Genomic DNA, 18,506 nt, shown 5'->3' on the forward strand with positions numbered 1-18,506 from the left:
CACTAGCTGAAGATGATTGAGCAGTCCGAAGTTGTTCAAAAATGGGAAATACATTGGGATTAATGAATTTTGAGGGAGAAACTTGATGCTAGGCAGACTTAGCACCTCTCTCTAATACATATATTATATATCTATCTTTGTTGTGTGTGATTTACTGCATTTGTTCAGCTTACTAGTATGAAGATCACAAGGAGGAAGAGGGATTCCCTTAAAATAGTCTCACTCTTTTTTTTTTTTTTTTAAGTAGTCGCGGTGTTGTCTGTAGTCGCAACACATTAAGAAAAAAAACATTAGGTTTAAACTAAAGTAGTTTAAACCAGACAACCCTGAAAGAAACGGATTTAGGCTTTCATAAAGTACCTTGACAGATCCAGACTGTGAGGTACCCGTGCCAAATCACTGACTAGACCCTTCTTTAGGAACAGCCGAATTATGTTGTTCATGCCATTGTGCTGGGATTTGGTGGTGGCACTGCTGTAGAAGCTTGAGGTGGATGGACATGACTCCATGATGGTGCTAATAATACACATTACAGCCTGTAACCTGCAAAACGAACACGAGAGAGAACAATTAAATCTAACAGCTGTCAACGCTAAGCAGTCCCTATAACTCCTCAAGTACAACAAATTGAATCACTGAAACATCCTGGTGCACTTTTGTAAATACTTTCTCCATAAATTGTAACCCATCCGCCCCAACCAAACTTAACGTTAATAAACAATGTTTCTTGTAAATAAATTTTGATCCAAACTCAGACATCAAGTCTGCATTACAGAACATGTATGTTGTGCTTAAGACCTTCTATGTCAGTGATGGCTAACCTTGACACTCCAGCTGTTGTTGAACTACACATCCCAGCATTCCCTGCTACAGTTTTACTATTTGGCCATGCTAAAACAGATGCTGGGCATGCTGGGATGTGTAGTTCAACAGCTGGAGTGTCAAGGTTAGCCATCATTGCTTTATGTCATGCTTAAGATGCAATGCCTAAAACTAGAGGCAAAGGTATAAAAGCTTAAAAACCTGAGGACTGCATGGACAGGGAACATGCTGTCTCTTTAAAGAGTTGCTCTGCAGAGGCACCATAGAGGGTCATTAAAGAAGTCCCCAATTATTGGGTGGAATGATCAAATATAAAATGGAAGGGGACTAGAAGGTTCGCCAACAGGTAGGTGTGATTAACAGTAAAATGACCAAAGTCTGTTTAAAGGCCGGCCAGCCACAATTGTTGAATTCGTAAAGAATGGAGAATCCGACATTCAAATGTTCTGCAGAGAAGGAACCACAGTTTCATAACTGATGTAAAATCACAAGACCACCTTTGAAAGGTAGCCAAGGAGTGTACGAAGAACTGCCCGGGCCAGATAAAAGATGTGAGATACTACACACTTGGCGGGCAGAAAATATGTCTGTCTAACAAAACTTTTACTTTTGTGTGCACGTAGATATGCAGAAGGTTCAAAAATAATCCTGAAGAGCACTCAATACATCCATCCAAGTCCCCTAAGGCACTGTAGGACACCCTGAACAAAAGTTAGTTTGTACCTCTGGTATCAGGGACCCATTTCTCTGGAAGAAAACAGATTGAGCCGAGATCAGCACCTCAACTGAGGCAAGACGAATGCCCAACTAAGATAGGTCTCCTATTGAGTGAAGAATAAAGATAAGAGTCTACACTAAACAGCTGTTACAGGATGTTAGTGTAGGATCCCGACCACTTGGTGAGGATCTCCCGTTGGCAGATAGCGGATGGGAGTGGAATTTGGCATATTTTGCCATGTTGAAGGTCGATATCATCTAAACCACGTCTTCAACCTGTGGCCCTCCAGATGTTGTAGAACTACATGTCCCAGCATGCCCTGACAGTTTTGGCCTGCTCTCATAGGAAAAAATGGGGCAATGCATGTTGGAACATGTAGTTTCTCAACATCTGGAGGGCCACAAGTTGAAGACCCATGATCTAAACTAAGACCCTCATGTAGACATGAATTGACACCCGTCTGAGGGAGAGGAGACATCATATGCGGGATTGCAGTGTCCGGCAGCACTCCACTGATAAGTAGGTTATTTGACCTACTGTAACCAACTGAGCTCCCAGATGGGTCAACTGTGGGAATCATGTACGACTTGGGCCAATTGATGATCCAGCCGTGACGTTCTAGGACCGTTACCACTGTGATGGTCCTTGAGAATTTCTACAGATTGTGATAGAATCAACACATAATCCAGATAGGGAGGTACCAGGACTACTGTCTTCTGCTCATCAATGCCATGACCTTCGTAAAACACACGAGGGGAGGTAGACAGTCCGAAGAGCAGAGTCTGAAACTGAAAGGGACGGTCCTGCAGTGCAAATCGCAGAAACCGTTGCTGTTCCGGGCTGATGGGGATATGCAGATATGCATCTTGGATGTCCAAGGATGCCATGTAGTCTCCTGTTTGTAAGGCCAAGACTTGAACAAATTTGTTGAGTAGTTTTAAGTTGAGAATGGGACGGTATGGTCCGTTGGGTTTTCGGACTAGAAAGAGGCTGGCGTAGAATCCAGAGCCTCGTTGAGACAAAGGGAGCAGTGCTATGATGCCAGAATGCAGGAGCTTCTGGATGGATTGCTCGAGAGCCCTGAACTATTGTAAGTTCTTTGGAGAAATTGTGGGGAAAAAGTTTGGTGGATGACGCCGGAAGGTTAGGAAGTAGCCTCAGTAGACAACATCCGGAACCCATGCGCCTGTTGTGGATACCAGCCAGATGTCTGAAAATCCCAATAGGCGGCCTCCCACCTTGCAACCTGGGGTTGGTTCTTGAAAAAGATTGTGCTCTGCCCTGGAAGCGAAAGGACTGAAGGCAAAACAGGACGTGGTGTAGGAGCATACTGTAGGAAAGCTGCCTTAGAAGCTGCCACCGTAGCTACAATTTTATTTTGACCCAAAGAAAAGGTAACCTTCAAAAGGAAGTGCTTCCAAGGTCTTCTTAGAGTCAGGGTCCGCCTTCCAAGGACGCAGCCACACGTATCTCCATGCTGCAACTGCCGACTAACACTCAGGTGGTCAGGGTGAAAGTATCAAGCGCTGCTTCCCCCAAATATAGGGCAGCCTGATGCACCATCTCAATGGTAGGCAGAAGGTTCTCCGCAGGCACACCCTCAGCTGCATCAGCCACGATCATAGTTGCCCATTCCTCCATGGCCTTAACCACCCAAGCTGACACCAGGGCAGGCAACTGCCCCTGCAGTGGTGTACATGAGTTTTAGGAATTTTTCCAACTTCCGATCTGCCGGTTCTTTGAGGGACACAGTTGGGATAGGTAGCATAGAGGAACTCACTAGCTTAGCCACATGTGCGTCTTACCTTAGGAGCAGTTTCCCAGAGGACCTCACTCTTGAGGTAGGGAGTAAAAGGAGGCAAAACATCTAGGAAGGCTACCTCCCTGGCCTCCAAGAGGATTTTTTTCAAGTCGGCGGAGTGAGGGAAAGAAGCTTGAGTCCGCTTAGGGCGTTGAAAAACAGGGCCGGAGGATTTAGGCGACTCAGCTGGGCCTCTTTTTCCGCTGTGACGAAGGCTGCCATATTAATGCGTGACAGAGCGTCCTCTTTGGCTCAGGCATCCTCCTAGTCAGCATCAGCATCTACAGGTTCCTCCTGTTCATCCTCCCAGTCTGTGTCAGAGTCATGCTGACATAGGAGCTTAGAGGAAGAGCTTTCCCTGACCGTAGCCCTGCGCTTATCAGGTCTAACCTGTAAGGTTTTTTGCAAGGCCTGGACAAAGGCAGATAAAGTGCTTACACACGGTGGCTCTAATGCCGGGGGGGGGACCAAATCAGCCAGGGATGAGGATGGTATCACAGGCTGCTGGGGCGGAGCAGCTGAAAGCCTACCAGCTGCGCCATCACCCAAGTAAGCGATGTTGCCCAAGCATGCTCATGAGAGGCAGTTGAAGCATTGTAGCAGCTTGCACATAAGCCACCCTGGACAAAGTACTGGAGTAATAGGCCAGCACTACAGGCTGTACAAGACAGCAGTGCTGGGGCCCCTGTGTTACTGGATTTACCCCTAGAAGACACCAGGCACTGTATATTCTTAAAACAGTGAAATAGTTAATAAATTATTAATAAAAAGACAGGCAGCTTATAGGTACAGCTAACAGTTTATTGCTGACAGGCAGTTATAGTGTTAATGCAGTACACAATACACAGCAAGCATATAATGCAAAGAAAGAAAATGCCACTCTGCTCTTTAAGCAGCTATGTCTGTCTGGAGCACAACTCTCTAAACTGTGCCCTTGGAGGAGAGGTACAGGGAGGACTAGCCCAGGCTCTCTGGCAGTGAAGCAGTGGATTTCTCGGGTGGCTGAAGAGCTCTGTGTCCCTTAATGCGTTAGCTGAGGGTGGGAAGGGTCAGTGGCAGGAACCAATGTGGGATGTCCCACCTACTGTCCCCTGGGGAGGGGCTATGTAAGGTGCATGTTGGCTCCTGCCAGCACCAAAAAAAACCTGAAGGTTCCACTCCAAACTTGGAGCGGAGAAGGCAAAATCTCTTACTGTGGTTACTTCTAATACAGTGACGGATACCCCATTCTAAAGAGGGGGAACCCTATCTGTGACCTTTACAACTTTGGTCTAGGTCAGGGCTGGGCCCTCCAGATGTTGATGAACTACACATCCCAGCATGCCTTGCATCAGTTCAGCATGGCCACATAGCAAAACTAATGCAAAGCATCCTGGGATGTGTAGTTCACTAACATCTGGAGGGCCGGTGTTGCCCAGCCCTGGTCTAGGTAGTTGATCTACCTCATGAATTTGGTTTGATTTTATGAATTTGTTTCTTAAAGAATATTCTTCAATACCCTGATTTTGTTTTGATGACCATTATTTAGCCATACCCCTGATGAAGTCGCTTAATGAAACACGTTGGGTATTTTTTGAATAAACGGATTCACTGCAAAATGGATCCTGCATCTTATGTGAATAGATGCTGATATCAGACATTTGAAGAAAATATTGACTGACCTTTTTTTATTATGACATATTAGTGTCATCATCTTTTTGTCTTATTGTATGTGCTGGGTGGTACTTTTATGTTTTGTTTAAAATTTTAGAATCGAGCACACTATTTCCTTTTGTACTTCCCCCAGCCCCTCACTAAAAGGAGGGGTTATTAGAGGTGTTGCTGTCCAATTCACAGCGCAAGACTGAGACCAACACTCAAGGTCTATCTATATCTCTCTGAATTTTCTAAAATGTACAGGTTTAAGCCCAGACATTTCACCTTCTAAGGCCCCATCTCCAGTTACCTCCTGCAGCCTTAATTAAGTTTTTATGTCTCGTAAGCACCGTACACACTGGGGGATATATCACTGAGCGATATATATCGTTCACGATGACCGATATATCGCTCAGTGTCCCGTTTGCATCAGCGACCAGAGATGGTCGCTGATGAAAAAGAAACCAGTGGAAATCAGCTGGTCGCAGGAGCATGTTCCTGCGACCAGCGATCACTACGAGGGAGAAAACGGGAACGTGCACCTGTCGATATATCGCCGGTGAAACCTCCCATCGCGGGCAATATGGTCGCTCAGTGACCATATTGCACGTGATATTAGACAAAATCGCCCCCTTGTGTACACAGACTAAGTGCTTCATTTAATCTATTTCAGTGCAGTGGTTTCCCAAACTCTATCCTAACGTACTCCCAAGAGTTCACGTTTCCCAGGTCACCCGGTTATTACTCACTGATATTTTAAAAGAACCCCAGGTGGCGCTAATTATTTCACTTGCGATTTTGTGGAGACCTGGTAAATGAACTGTTGGGGGTAATTGAGTACCGAGGTTGGGAACCAATTATTTTAGCAATTGCATCTGCTAGGAGTATCAGACCTAGAACTTTCTTCTTTTCTTTACTTAATTTTCCTAATGTCAGACAAAAGCTATATTTCAACATAAAATAGTTTAAATATTGCACATTAACCAATAAATCATGATCCCAGCCGCTACGCCAAGATCTCCTGATTTTAAGGATGATATTCATTGGGTGTAAACAGAGCTCTTAAAATGTCCAAAGCATGGCAGACTTATGCGACTGATGATTATCTTAACCCTTTAAATGCCAAGTGAATTAATCAAAAATAGGTGTCAAAATTGCTAAGCAAACATTTGTAGTCGTCATAATGACCTGTAACGTTTACCTTATACAGGAAATACATATATATTTTTTAAACACATTTTTGTTTGAATTTATATAACAAATGTGAGTGACGCTGGCATTTTTAGCAGATATTTTGCACATCTCACAGAGATGTTGGCACTCACAGGGTTAAGTAAGCACAGTCTGCAGGAAAACAGACCAGTGTTACACAGATTAAGGAAGCAATTCATAAACATAGGATATGGCTAGCCAGCAAATTCCAGATGGAGTAACTGCGCACATTAGGTGGGGTCTCTGGACTATCAGACATGGGGCCTAAGCTGAGCTGGGAGGCTGCATAGTCCTCAATATGTACATTTACTACACTTTTTAAAATGCAATCAGTTACACACTGAAGGGCTCAGCCGCTCTAGGCAATAATACTGCCAATATAAAACCATGATCTGCCATTCCACACAATCTTACCTCGCATGCTTCTCTGTACTCTCAGTCATAGCCAGTGCACGGCCCAGTGCCGCTTTAACTTCATTCACAAGTGCCACTTGGGCATCTGTGCCACTTCCAGCGGCAGCCAGGCTAGCCAGAAACAGACGTGCCAAGGCTGGAGTGTCTTTATCCTCAGCATTCTGAGTGTGGGGAAGGAGATGATCCAAAACAAAAGCCAGCACACTGCAATCCTGCAAGGAATTAGACATGTATAAATAAAAATACAAACTGTAGAACATTCAAGACCAGCTCAAATCTAGGCTTGCTGGCCTACTACGTACCTCTTTAATGAGCTCTGACTGCCCTGCAGTGTAGTTGTAGTTTGCAATAAGTGTGGCAATGCCCACATATGATCTGACCAACTCAGCCAAAAGTCGCAGTATGGTGGAAGTGGGTAGTAAAGGTTTGCTGCCTTTTGCCTTCTGCTTGACTTCTTCAGAATTGTGGTCCCCTTCTTTATCCTTCTTGCCTCCTTCACGGTTCTCCTCTGGGGTAAGTGCTGCTGAGGAATAGGTGTTTCAGCGTGGACAGTTACCAAAGACCACCAAAATCAAGCACTAGTTAAAATATGGCACCAGCCTTAAACATCCTCAAGCTCTCAGAATATAGGAAACCAAGGTTTAATGCCCTTACAGTTATTGCGAATTAATATAAGTAAATAAGGCTGAATACACCACAAGAGGCAAGAATAACATTACACTAAAGCCTAGACTGCGGCAACTCACCTTCCCCTTGGGGTGTTCCAGTCTGCGGTGTCTCAGTAGATGAACTATCAGCAGTGAAGACTCGTGCCTAAGAGATTAATCAAAAAAATATTAAAATACTAAAGATTAAAGTTAAAATTCAGCACCAAAAAGACAGTACTAAATAATTAGGAGAGGGGTGCACTTCATCCTTGCATGACACGTGTAAGTTTATTGCCAGGTTCTAAGAGAAGTGGGCAAGTTTGTCACTACTGTACCTTGTATAGAAGACGTGCATACAAAGATAGGACAGCGCGTTTGTTTATAACGTCTAGCCACCCCATCAAATACCAGGTACACACTTCCACAGCCGCCAATATAGATAACTGTCAGCGGTAGCGAAGGAGATATATAAATTGCATACACACTGACAGATATTGGTCACAATATCTGTTAGTGACATCACACCAACAGCCTACAGTTTTAACCATAGAACTCCAATACCCTAAGCAGCTTTAGTCCCCAAACTGTAAACACAGGGCCTGGTTGATATCCTATAAAATTGAGGTAGCAATAGAGACCGTGAAGACAAGACATTAAAGTCAGATTGGTTAGGAGATTTACCAATGTAAAGGGTCTCTGCCAGTATTATTAAATCCTTATCCCAACAAGCCAAATCACAAACTTACAGACCATTTTATTAACCCAGTTGGAAGATCGAGAAAAATTAATTGTAAAGAAAAATGCTGTTGTAGAAGAGATCAGCTACTTACATTGAGGGAAAAACTACCCTGGGGATCAAAGTCACTGCCCTGCCTGGTGAGGTCTCGGTACTGCTGGAAAACCTCATCACCCATGTCTTGCAGAATCTGACTGACTTGGTTAATACCCACAGGCTTTTGCTCCGACTTTTCAGCAACTAGAAGTACAGAGAAGGAGGAGTGGGGGGAAAACAGTTGTCAAAATAGCATACAATTTCTAGATTATTATTAAAAATAAATTCCCAAAAAGCTATTAAAGTAATCCACAGAACAGCCAACATTCAATGTATGCCTGTAAGGCATTTTTCTAACGTCAAAACTCAAACCACTTATGCCTTGAACACCAGGAACTACCATATTGGTAACCTGCTACATATAGTATTCTCCAAATGTCCAACTGACCCATTTAAGATGATTTGGAGAATAAATCTAGAGACTGTACCTTCCTCAGGGGCATAGTAAGCTGCTAGTGCATTTAACATGTCATATATGACATCCTTTATTGTTTCAGGGATGACTGGTAGTGTAGATGGCTTCACAGGTGTGGTCTTCACTAGCTGCACAGCATTAGGACCTTTGATTCGGAGATTCTCAAACTCATCATCGGAGGCTGGTGGTGAGAAAAAAAAAAAAAAACGACTCAATTTTTACTTAAAATGGTTCTAGAAGTCAGCACAGCAATCCTATTAATGAAGCGGAATCAGAACAGAAGGAAAACAAAAAATATGTTCTCTGAAATGTACCTTTAACACAACAGCAATACCTTTGAACACTGAGGAGTCCTCAATTACTTACCAGTTCCTGATCCACGAGGGGCAGGCAGTGCTATCCTAATGCAGCCATTCGCTACCTCTGTGAAGATGTCAGGATTTCGGCAAGCAGCTGGGCCCAGTACTCTCAGGATGTAGTTGATTTCTCGAGAGCCCAAGCTTCCTGACACTACCCCAGAAGTAGTACTTCCCGCTCCACTGGTGGCTGCAGACCGTACAACCTTCAAAGAAATATCACTGATTTGTAAAACGCCAAAGACTTTTGTTTGTAGTTCCTCCATGTGCTTTACTTTATATCCATTGGTGGACAGTGTGCATGGGTGCAATATGCGTGGGTAACTTATCTAACATGTCAGTGTACCACCCCCCACTATACAAACACCATAGGCGGTATTCAATCCGGGAATCTGACTGTCGGAATCCCGGGCCGTTTTTGCTCTGCTCGACAGAATGTTAAAAGCCGAAATTCAACGTTCCGGCTGATGAGTGTCGGAAAGTGGGCGTGTTGGCGAAAATTGCAGCGAATTGTCAAAAACTGGTTGTGAATTCGACAATCCATGGCCATTTCCGACCAAACCGATCTAACTTAGTCAGATCGGTTTGGTCGGAAACTGCAGCATTGAATCGGCGGTGGCTACTTCCCCCGTTGGAAATATTAGCCAGGATTGATTACCCCTCCCCGTGTCTGCTAAACTGTATTAAATTAAGACTCACTGGAGAAGATAGAACAAAAGAAATGGGAGGAAAGAGCATCACAATCTATTGTGCCCAATATGTTCCAAACATCTTAAAGGATTTCTATATTCTAAAGCTGGCTGGTTGGTACCATAATATGGTAATATATGGGTGCACTACATTAAAACCTGGTAACAAACATTCACAATGCTTCTTCAACTGCATATATAAAAATAATGGTTATATTCCAATCATAATTTATTAGACATCTATTTAAAAAATGTAAGTATTTCTAATGGGATTTATTTTAAGAATATTTGAACTTCAACTACTGACACAAATAGCATAGCTTCGTATGGGGTACAAACCCCCCCACCCCCCCCACAGATCAATACCTTCTCCATAGTGTGCTGCAAAGTGCATGGGTCCTCGATGATGTGCCTGAAGAGAAGGGTAACTAATGGGGTGAAGCCATTAAACCCAGAACTTTGAGTCAAGCTAAGGATCATGCGAGTGCTCTTCAGCTCAGCAAACATCATGGCATATTTGTGGTCGCGGGTTAGGCGCAGGCAAAGACGGAGAGTGGCGTGTAAGGTGTCCGGATCCACAGGCACCCCAAGCATGCTAACGCATGAACGTATCAGCACGGTCACCATCTCTTCAGTTAGACCCTGGATCACTATGTCCCCTACTTTAGGCTCTTCGGCTGGAGACTCCTTTTCTGTGGCAGGAATTTCTGGAACAGGCGGAGCCTCTAAAAAAAAAAAAAAAAAAAAAAAAGAGAAAAATTGTGATTTCAAGAACGCATTTTCACGTTTCTTACTTAGAGGACTGTGACTTATACTCTGCTACCTGTTAAAATAAAAACCTGGCAGAAAACCTTTGTACCACCCAATGGCAAACCACGCCTTTTTTTAATTTTTATTAAATAGTAGTAAACATTCATCATAGGTTGCTTATTAAAGAAGTCTACACACTCACCAGCCACTTTTTCCTCCTTTGGTTTAGCTTCAATTTCTTTGCCTTCTTCCAAGGTCTTCTCCAGTTCCTGGCCATTCCCGTTCTTACCGCTTTTCAACAATCTTGGAATGCGCAGCAGAGTCAGCATAACTGGGCGCCGGTTCCCAGTCTCCTCATTCACCTGTGGGAGATGCATTGCTCACTTTAAATAGTCGCTGGTGTTACAGACTAGCTATGATTCATAAAATTGTTGCTGATCTGATGGAAAACCAGATCCAAACTAGGAAAAGGTCTTGTAGCCAATTGAAAGTTAAAAAACATTGCTTCAAAATGCATCAAAAAAACTGGTTCTAGTGATTTCTTACAAAAGATAAGTACCTGGACCATGGTTGTAAACTGCACAGTGTATCTCCGGCGGCCGGCTGTAAAACGGACACAGGTCTCGCCAGCTTTCCAGGCTGTATCAATGGTGCTGTTGTTGCTAGCACTGTAGCTGCACCAGCGTCCCGATCTGTCATCAAACCAACGCCAGTTGTTACCATTTGATTGCAGATACTGGGGAGGAAACCAAGACAAGGGTAACTCCCCCTTCAGCAACCACAGAACAAGAGTCAAGCCGCTGATTACAGCAAATTATCCATAAAATTTCAAAAAATTTATTATTGCGGAGGCCAGAAATGATACAATACTTCACCACCAACAGAGGAGCCGCACACCACTAATTAGTGGACAGCTTCTTATGTCAAGGGCCCTACGGTATCACCTGCGCAAAGGGAGGAACCATATTTTCCATAACCTCCACATTATGGGGGAAATGTTGGAAAGACCCTTGAGAATTAAGTTTCCAATTTCAATAATCTTACCCTGTTCATCTGCACTCTCCTCTTGGAAGAAATTGAAGTCTTCTCATAGAAATCTATAAGCAGAAGGACAGGAGTAATCCACCTGAAAAAGTTGTGGGATAAGTTAGTTATGCAAGTGGTTAAGAATTGCAGCGTGTGTGTGCGCGCGCGCATTAGCTCATATAACAAGGTCTTACTTTGGGGTCTGCACCTCCTTCTGCTCCTTAGCGGCCTGTAGACAAGGCTGGACCACTTCCAGAAGCTTAATCAACACATTAAGGATTCCGCTTGTTTCTACAACTCTGGCACATGGCAGCTTCAACTCCTAAGAAAAAAACGATTACTCCAGTTCATAGAAGAACAAAAAGACATGCAAATACAAATCCTCACCCCCTTCAGCCTGCATTAGTCTAAAGGCCCCATACACAATGATATTTCTCTGATGGGAGAAGTCACATTAGATGCCCCTGGGATCACTCTGGAGCTTCCTGGGTGGCAGGATCACATATGATATACTTTATGTGATCCCATCCCCTGCAGCAGGAAGGCTGTACGAGCTGGAGGACGGATGTAGAGCATGTCCAATTTCTGACTCGGATGAGCATAGGACCGTGCAATGGATCAGATGTCAAACGCATGCGATTTGTCCACTTTACATACAGTATCTTATTCTGGGTCCGTCAGAATCAGGTGAGAAGTGAGACTATATAGCCAGCTTAACTCCATGTAACCATCCATGGCAGAGCTCTCTGTATGAGCTAGGCCTTTTCCCAATTGACCACTGGTCACTTTTAAACAGGATGCATGGTTGTCTATACCAGTGGTTCACAATCTCCATCCTCAAGGCCCATTTTCCACATCATCTGGCAGGTGCACAGGTGCACTCAGACATTTTAAAAGATCACAGGTGGAGCTAATTATTTCCCTTGTGATTCTGTGTGCAGACCTAGAAAATGTGCACTGTTGGGGGTCCTTGAGAACCAAGGTCGAGAACCACTGGTCTATACCACTCCACTATGAACATCCAATTCATATTAGGGAGCCAGATCGACAACTGCTGGCTTAAAACATTACAGCTGTTTCAGCAGTCCCACACACACTTTGCCTTCACAGACAATGACATTTTCAAAGGATTGGGCAGGCTTAGCCTGACCAAACTGGTTCAAGCTGCATCAGTATAATACAGTATAATACATTATTACACAAACACAACCTTGGTACATCAACTACATGGCTCAGAATGGTTGCAAACATTAGCAAGATGTACCAAGTGTAGGTGTCTTTATAACAAGGCTATCCAAATTAGATTTGTCAACACTTTTGTTAAATATGTCAATAAATGAGTTCTGATACCACTTGCAGTGGTCATGGTTAGAACCTGAATAACTGCATAAAGTCCTAGTTTATTTAGGTGGGAAGCACTGCTCAATAGTGTTGTAATACATAATGCTACAGGAAATCCAGAGAAAGATATTGTTCCAGAGCACCTTTCAGGATTATGCACAGGCTTATCTGACCTCAGATATAGATATAGATATAGATATATATATATATATATATATATATATATATATATATATATATATATATATATATATATATATATATATATATATATATATATATATATATATATATATATATTGCGAATAGTCGGCACTCCCGAACATAAGCCCGTGGAGTGCTGGTAAGGACTGATCTGTTGTATGCTGCATTATACAAGGCACCCCCGGCAGTTGCTGGTGATAGGAGAGTGCCGACTATTCGCAATATATATATTGGTAGACAGCTCCACTGGAATTTGATTATTCTAGGTACCAGCTACTACTTGATTGTGGAAATCCTTGTTCTGTTAACTTTTATGATGAGTAACTTTTATGATGAGTATTTTTACATTTCAAGTCATGGACGGTTATTAACTTTTTAAGTCATCTCTTGTTGAAGAGATCATTTGGCACTTTTCCACTTTTGTTGTTCACGTTTGCTATGGTATGATTCTCCACCTTCAGCAAATCTAAGTGGATCAACGGCTTGTCCTATTATATAGTTTTTACTCATTTATAAATAAAGTGTCATTTAGCGCGAGTAGGGGTATTGTTGGAATATATGAATGAATATATATATATATATATATATACACATACATACATACATACATACATACATACATACATACATACATACATACATACATACATACACACACACACACACACACATATATTACACATACATACACACCCTTCTTCCTATTTTTAAGGAGGTATGACCGACAGAACCTAGGTAGCTATTCTGCCACAGCTATCTGGCTGTGGGGCTTGGCTACTTGAGCCCCCCAGAGTGCAGTGTGACAATTTGTTTGCTGGAATGTTATTTTCACTTTTGCTTTGTACAAACTCTTAATAGCCTTCATTTACCACAAAAGCATACATAAATAAACTTAAACACTGCACAAGAAATACTAAAAGCTTCAACAAATGGAAAGCAAAACACTAGTAAACAAAGTTGCTAAAGAACATATTTAAAATAAAAAGGTACATTAGGGGGCAGGGAGGGGTTTGTAAATTAAATTGTGTAGTCAAAAAACGATAACAAAAGGGTAGAGCACAATACAAGTCATACACTACCTCAAAGAGCAAAGTCAGTAAAAGAATTCGAGTGGCTAGATTAGAGGCCTGAGGAAGAGTAGCCATCTGGCTGATCCATTCGGACACCGTTTTAGTGTCATTTGTGGTCAGAGGGAGGGCGGCCTTAATTAGAACATCAGCAGCTTCCCAAACCTAATAAAAGAAACATTGCGACACTTAGTGACTTACTTAAAACAAAACCAATAAAAATACAGCAAGTGATTCAATTACTAGGTTATCCAGATAGAACACACTTGCTCACTAATAAGCCACAAATGAGAATGGTTGTCCACCTACCAGTGTAACCATGTTAAATCCCCCTGCCCCTTTTATTAAAAAAAAGTAGATACAACTCTGATAAAATGGATGAGTTTAAAGTTGGGATTCTTACCTGGTTAACTACTTGCTTAAGAATCATGTCCCGATAGTCCGCTCCATTCCGCTTTATGGCTGTCATAATCAGGTCACAGACACGGTAAACCGTATCTGGTAGCTCATCCAGCAGATGGAAGCAGCCAGGTAGCATGCTATCTGTGAAGCCATGAAGCTCATCCTGCTCCAGAGGTTCTGCATCCTGAAACTTCTCAAGACATTTGGCCTCTTCCTCCTCTTGTTTTTCCCGAGCCTTGCGCTCCTCCTCCTCTTTTCGTCGAGCGGTTTCCTAGAAAAAAGACGGGAAAAAAAGTGACAAAGCGCTAATGAAATCCATATACAAGTATTACACACTACAAAAAGGCAAAAAGGTGTAATGTCCTGACCCAATATTCTAAGTACTGCAAGTCTGTTTCTATGTACCCAATATCAGATATGCAGAACAAAAACATTCAAAGTGACAAACCACTAACCCCTTGTGATGTTTAACCAGAGGTGAAAGAAGGGCAAGTTGCACCATGTGTGGAGGGGAAGAGTTTGGGATACAGTGGATGGGGGAGAAAAAAGGGGAAGGGAACATTGGGTCAGGAGGATGGGAGAAGGAAGAGCTCAACCTTTTCTAACGCAGGCACAAGAGCCAGTGCCCTTTAAACTTTGGGTCAGTTGGATTTTTAAATTTGCCTAACCCCTTCATCCCAATACTGATCTTGTACTGTACCTCGGGCAGCTCTGCCCTCTGTTCCATAGGGATATCTTGTCCCAACGACATGGCAATGGCTCTCAGCATCTGATCTTCCTCTGACATACTCAAGTCCTGCAGAGCAACAACAGATACCCCGTCAGCTGGGCTGCTCTGCAGAATGGGGAGGTCAGGGCATGAGAGTAAGGATGCACAGGAAAGACATTAAGTGTCCGATGGGTTTTTGGTAACATTGGAGCAAAAAAAGGTGAGAAGGGAGCCGCTGCATTTGGGCCAAGGGGAACCCACTTTGTTGTGACAGGGTACAAGGAACAGCTTATCTTTCTAACTAGACACCAACCCTGATAGGGTTTGACCATCGCTTAAAGATTTACAGAAGCACTAATTGTTGTGTATACCCCTCTCATCTGGCTAGCAAAACTACACTGTCACAAGCGTATGCTGAGAAACCTGCCTTGTATGAGCAGAGGGGCACGGAGAAGCCTGCGGTAGAAAGGGGCTGGAATGAAGGAGAGGGAAGGATGGAATGTGATGAGGGAGCAGAAGGAAAGCAGAACTAAAGCTGAATTTGATGAAAAAAGCAGGAAATAAAGAACAAAATAGACAAGATAACTGAACATGGCTTCTTACCCGCACAACTCCACCAATAAGAGGTGGGGGGTGGGTGAGAAGATATTCCGTGGCTTGCTCCATGGTACTTGTGTTGAGAAGTGCTTCCATTGCATGCTCACGAGTGAAACCCATATCCATGAGCTATAAGGGGGGGAAAGACAAACAGGTTAGGAAAGTGACTTGGTAGCGCGACGGAAAGACTCCTTCGTATTCTTCCTTCTACCCAAAAACGCTCGCTAGAAACCTAAGTCACACTCCCACCTGCTGAAGTTGTTGCTGGTTTACTTGAGGCTCCCGTCTGGTACCGCTCTCATCTGGCTGGCCCCCTTCTTCCTCCCGGCTGCCTTCTCGCTCTTTACTCAGGCGCTCGCGAATCACCGGCTCGCCACGAAGAATGTGACACAATATAGCAAGCATGGACTCTGCCATTCGTCCTCCGTACACTTTCAGGGGCTTCCGGCTCCATAAGTTCTTTAGACAAGTGAAGGCGGCCTTTAATAAGCAAATTGAAATGTGAGCAAGAGTAGAATTAGACAATGTAGAGAAAGTCACTCTGCCTCCTGTATTTAAGGATATGCAAATCTAAACCCCGTTACTCCACCCCCTCCACCAGATTAGTTACCATTTAGTCCAGCAGACCATCTAGTCCAGCAGACCATATTGTACCAGCAAATATGAACATACCAGTACATACTGACAGAGCTATTTTATAAAGTTCACTAACATAGCTATAGATGCAATAATTAAAAGAGCACAATACCTTCTGGGTGACCACGAGAAAGCGCAAAGAGCTAAACTGAGGGAAGTTCTGTCCTCCAGGCAGCTTGGTGGGAGGTAGAGAATGTGGAGACTCCAAAACTGTTGTGGGGTTCACCATCTTTTCCACCAGCATAAGCCAGGCATCTAAAAATTCCCCAGTACCATCGGGTAGCTCGGGATGTTCCAATCCCTCAGAAACAGGCACTCTGCCGCCCATGGAAAGGGCCCAGTTGAAAGTTCTACGAATTAACATAAAATGGTCCAGTTTAGAATTGTTAAACTATTACAAAATCAGTATATAGGTAGTTTATACCTAGGCAAATGAGCTAATGAAGCAAATTGGGCTTGCAGGACAAAATAAAAAAAAGCATTATTTTGCAGCAAATTAGTAACCATACGGTAATGCCTGGAGTCTGGGCATCAAATAGTTGCTAAATCTTTTCCAGCATGTTCAGGCTCCCGTATACCTCGCTCCAAGTCACCAGCAATCAAGTTAATGAAGCAATCCCATGGCAAGAGCAATGAAAAGTCGAAGGAACACCAGCACACATGTTCACAGAAAGTGTACAGAAAACCATTACAGAGTACAAAACCCTACAGGCAAGGTCCATAAAGGAGGCAACGTGTGCCCCTTATGGACTCGAAGAAAGGGATTAAAGAGGAAAAAACATAAATCCTGTTTTCTTTTTTTGACCAATTGGGGGCACAGACACATACGTCCAAAAGCAGTCCTTCTTAAAGCATGCAAGATTGAAACCTTTAGGATGGAATTCTTAAGAGCCAGACCCTCAAAACGACATGGGTCGTATGGGCCCCAAGAAAGAAGGAGGTCAGGCCAGACCGAAAGAAACATAGAAACATAGAATTTGACGGCAGATAAGAACCATTTGGCCCATCTAGTCTGCCCCTTTTTTACCCTTCAGGTAAACTCAACCCTTTTTAATCCTTATTTCTTTGTAAGGATATTCATATGCCTATCCCAAGCATGTTTAAATTGTTCTACTGTCTTAGCCTCTACCACCTCTGATGGGAGGCTATTCCACTTATCCACTACCCTTTCTGTGAAGTAATTCTTTCTAACATTTCCCCTGAACCTACCTCCCTCCAGTTTCAGTGCATGTCCTCTTGTTTTATTACTTGTTTTCCTTTGAAGAAAATTTCCCACCTGTACTATGTTAAAACCCTTGATATATTTGAAGATTTCTATCATGTCCCCCCTTTCCCTTCTCTGCTCCAAACTATACATGTTAAGATCTTTTAGTCTATCCAGGTAAGTTTTGTGATGTAGGCCATGAACCATTTTAGTTGCCCTTCTTTGTACACTCTCCAATGTATTTATATCCTTCTGAAGATATGGCCTCCAGAACTGGACACAGTATTCCAGATGAGGTCATACCAATGACCTATAAAGTGGCATTATTACGTATTTTTTTCTGCTACTGATTCCTCTCCCTATGCAACCAAGCATCTGACTAGCCTTCCTCATTGCTTTGTTACATTGCCTCCCTGCCTTTAAGTCACTTGAAATAGTGACTCCTAGATCTCTTTCCTCCTCAGTAGTTTCCATTATAGTACCCTTAATACTATATTTAACCTTTGGGTTTTTGAGTCCCAAGTGCATAATTTTGCATTTTTTAGCATTAAACTGTAGTTGCCATTCTCTTGACCAATTCTCAAGTTTACTTAGATCATCAGTCATTTGATTTACCCCTCCTGGTGTGTCTACTCTGTTGCATATCTTTGTATCATCTGCAAAAAGGCATACTTTCCCTTCAATACCATTTGCAATGTCACTAACAAAGATATTAAAGAGCACTGGTCCAAGTACAGATCCCTGGGGTACTCCACTGGTAACATGTCCCTCCATAGAATGCACTCCATTTACGACAACTGTCTGTTTCCTATCCTGCAACCAGGTTCTTATCCATTTAATTGTTTTATAATCCAATCCCACACTTTCAAGTTTATTTAGCAGCCTGCGATGTGGGACAGTGTCAAATGCCTTACTAAAGTCTAGATATGCCACATCTACAGCCCCCCCTTCATCTAGTATTTTGGTCACGGAGTCAAAAAAGTCAATGAGACTTGTTTGGCATGATCTCCCTGCAGTAAAACCATGCTG

At 43.0% G+C, this 18,506-nt stretch overlaps 1 protein-coding gene across 29 annotated transcripts in view; it reads right to left on the minus strand.

Annotated features, from left to right (window-relative positions):
• Positions 1–18,506, minus strand: part of HUWE1 (HECT, UBA and WWE domain containing E3 ubiquitin protein ligase 1) — a 123,938-nt gene that overhangs the window by 35,633 nt on the left and 69,799 nt on the right. For 13 of the 29 annotated variants that reach the window (XM_083158927.1, XM_083158926.1, XM_083158916.1 and 10 more), the window contains exons 32-49: positions 16,386–16,623; positions 15,884–16,117; positions 15,644–15,766; positions 15,032–15,166; positions 14,333–14,602; positions 13,942–14,094; positions 11,512–11,639; positions 11,336–11,417; positions 10,851–11,027; positions 10,494–10,653; positions 9,908–10,266; positions 8,863–9,058; positions 8,510–8,677; positions 8,080–8,225; positions 7,349–7,415; positions 6,905–7,125; positions 6,603–6,814; positions 361–543 (exon numbers count right to left, since the gene is read on the minus strand). In XM_083158927.1, coding sequence (XP_083015053.1) covers positions 361–543; positions 6,603–6,814; positions 6,905–7,125; positions 7,349–7,415; positions 8,080–8,225; positions 8,510–8,677; positions 8,863–9,058; positions 9,908–10,266; positions 10,494–10,653; positions 10,851–11,027; positions 11,336–11,417; positions 11,512–11,639; positions 13,942–14,094; positions 14,333–14,602; positions 15,032–15,166; positions 15,644–15,766; positions 15,884–16,117; positions 16,386–16,623 — 3,252 coding nt within the window. The remainder of the gene's footprint in view (positions 1–360; positions 544–6,602; positions 6,815–6,904; positions 7,126–7,348; positions 7,416–8,079; positions 8,226–8,509; positions 8,678–8,862; positions 9,059–9,907; positions 10,267–10,493; positions 10,654–10,850; positions 11,028–11,335; positions 11,418–11,511; positions 11,640–13,941; positions 14,095–14,332; positions 14,603–15,031; positions 15,167–15,643; positions 15,767–15,883; positions 16,118–16,385; positions 16,624–18,506) is intronic. The other 16 variants (XM_083158937.1, XM_083158934.1, XM_083158935.1 and 13 more) reach the window with 7 other exon arrangements.

Source organism: Crinia signifera, chromosome 9 (assembly GCF_055691185.1).
Source record: "Crinia signifera chromosome 9, ASM5569118v1, whole genome shotgun sequence".
Lineage (NCBI taxonomy): Eukaryota > Metazoa > Chordata > Amphibia > Anura > Myobatrachidae > Crinia > Crinia signifera.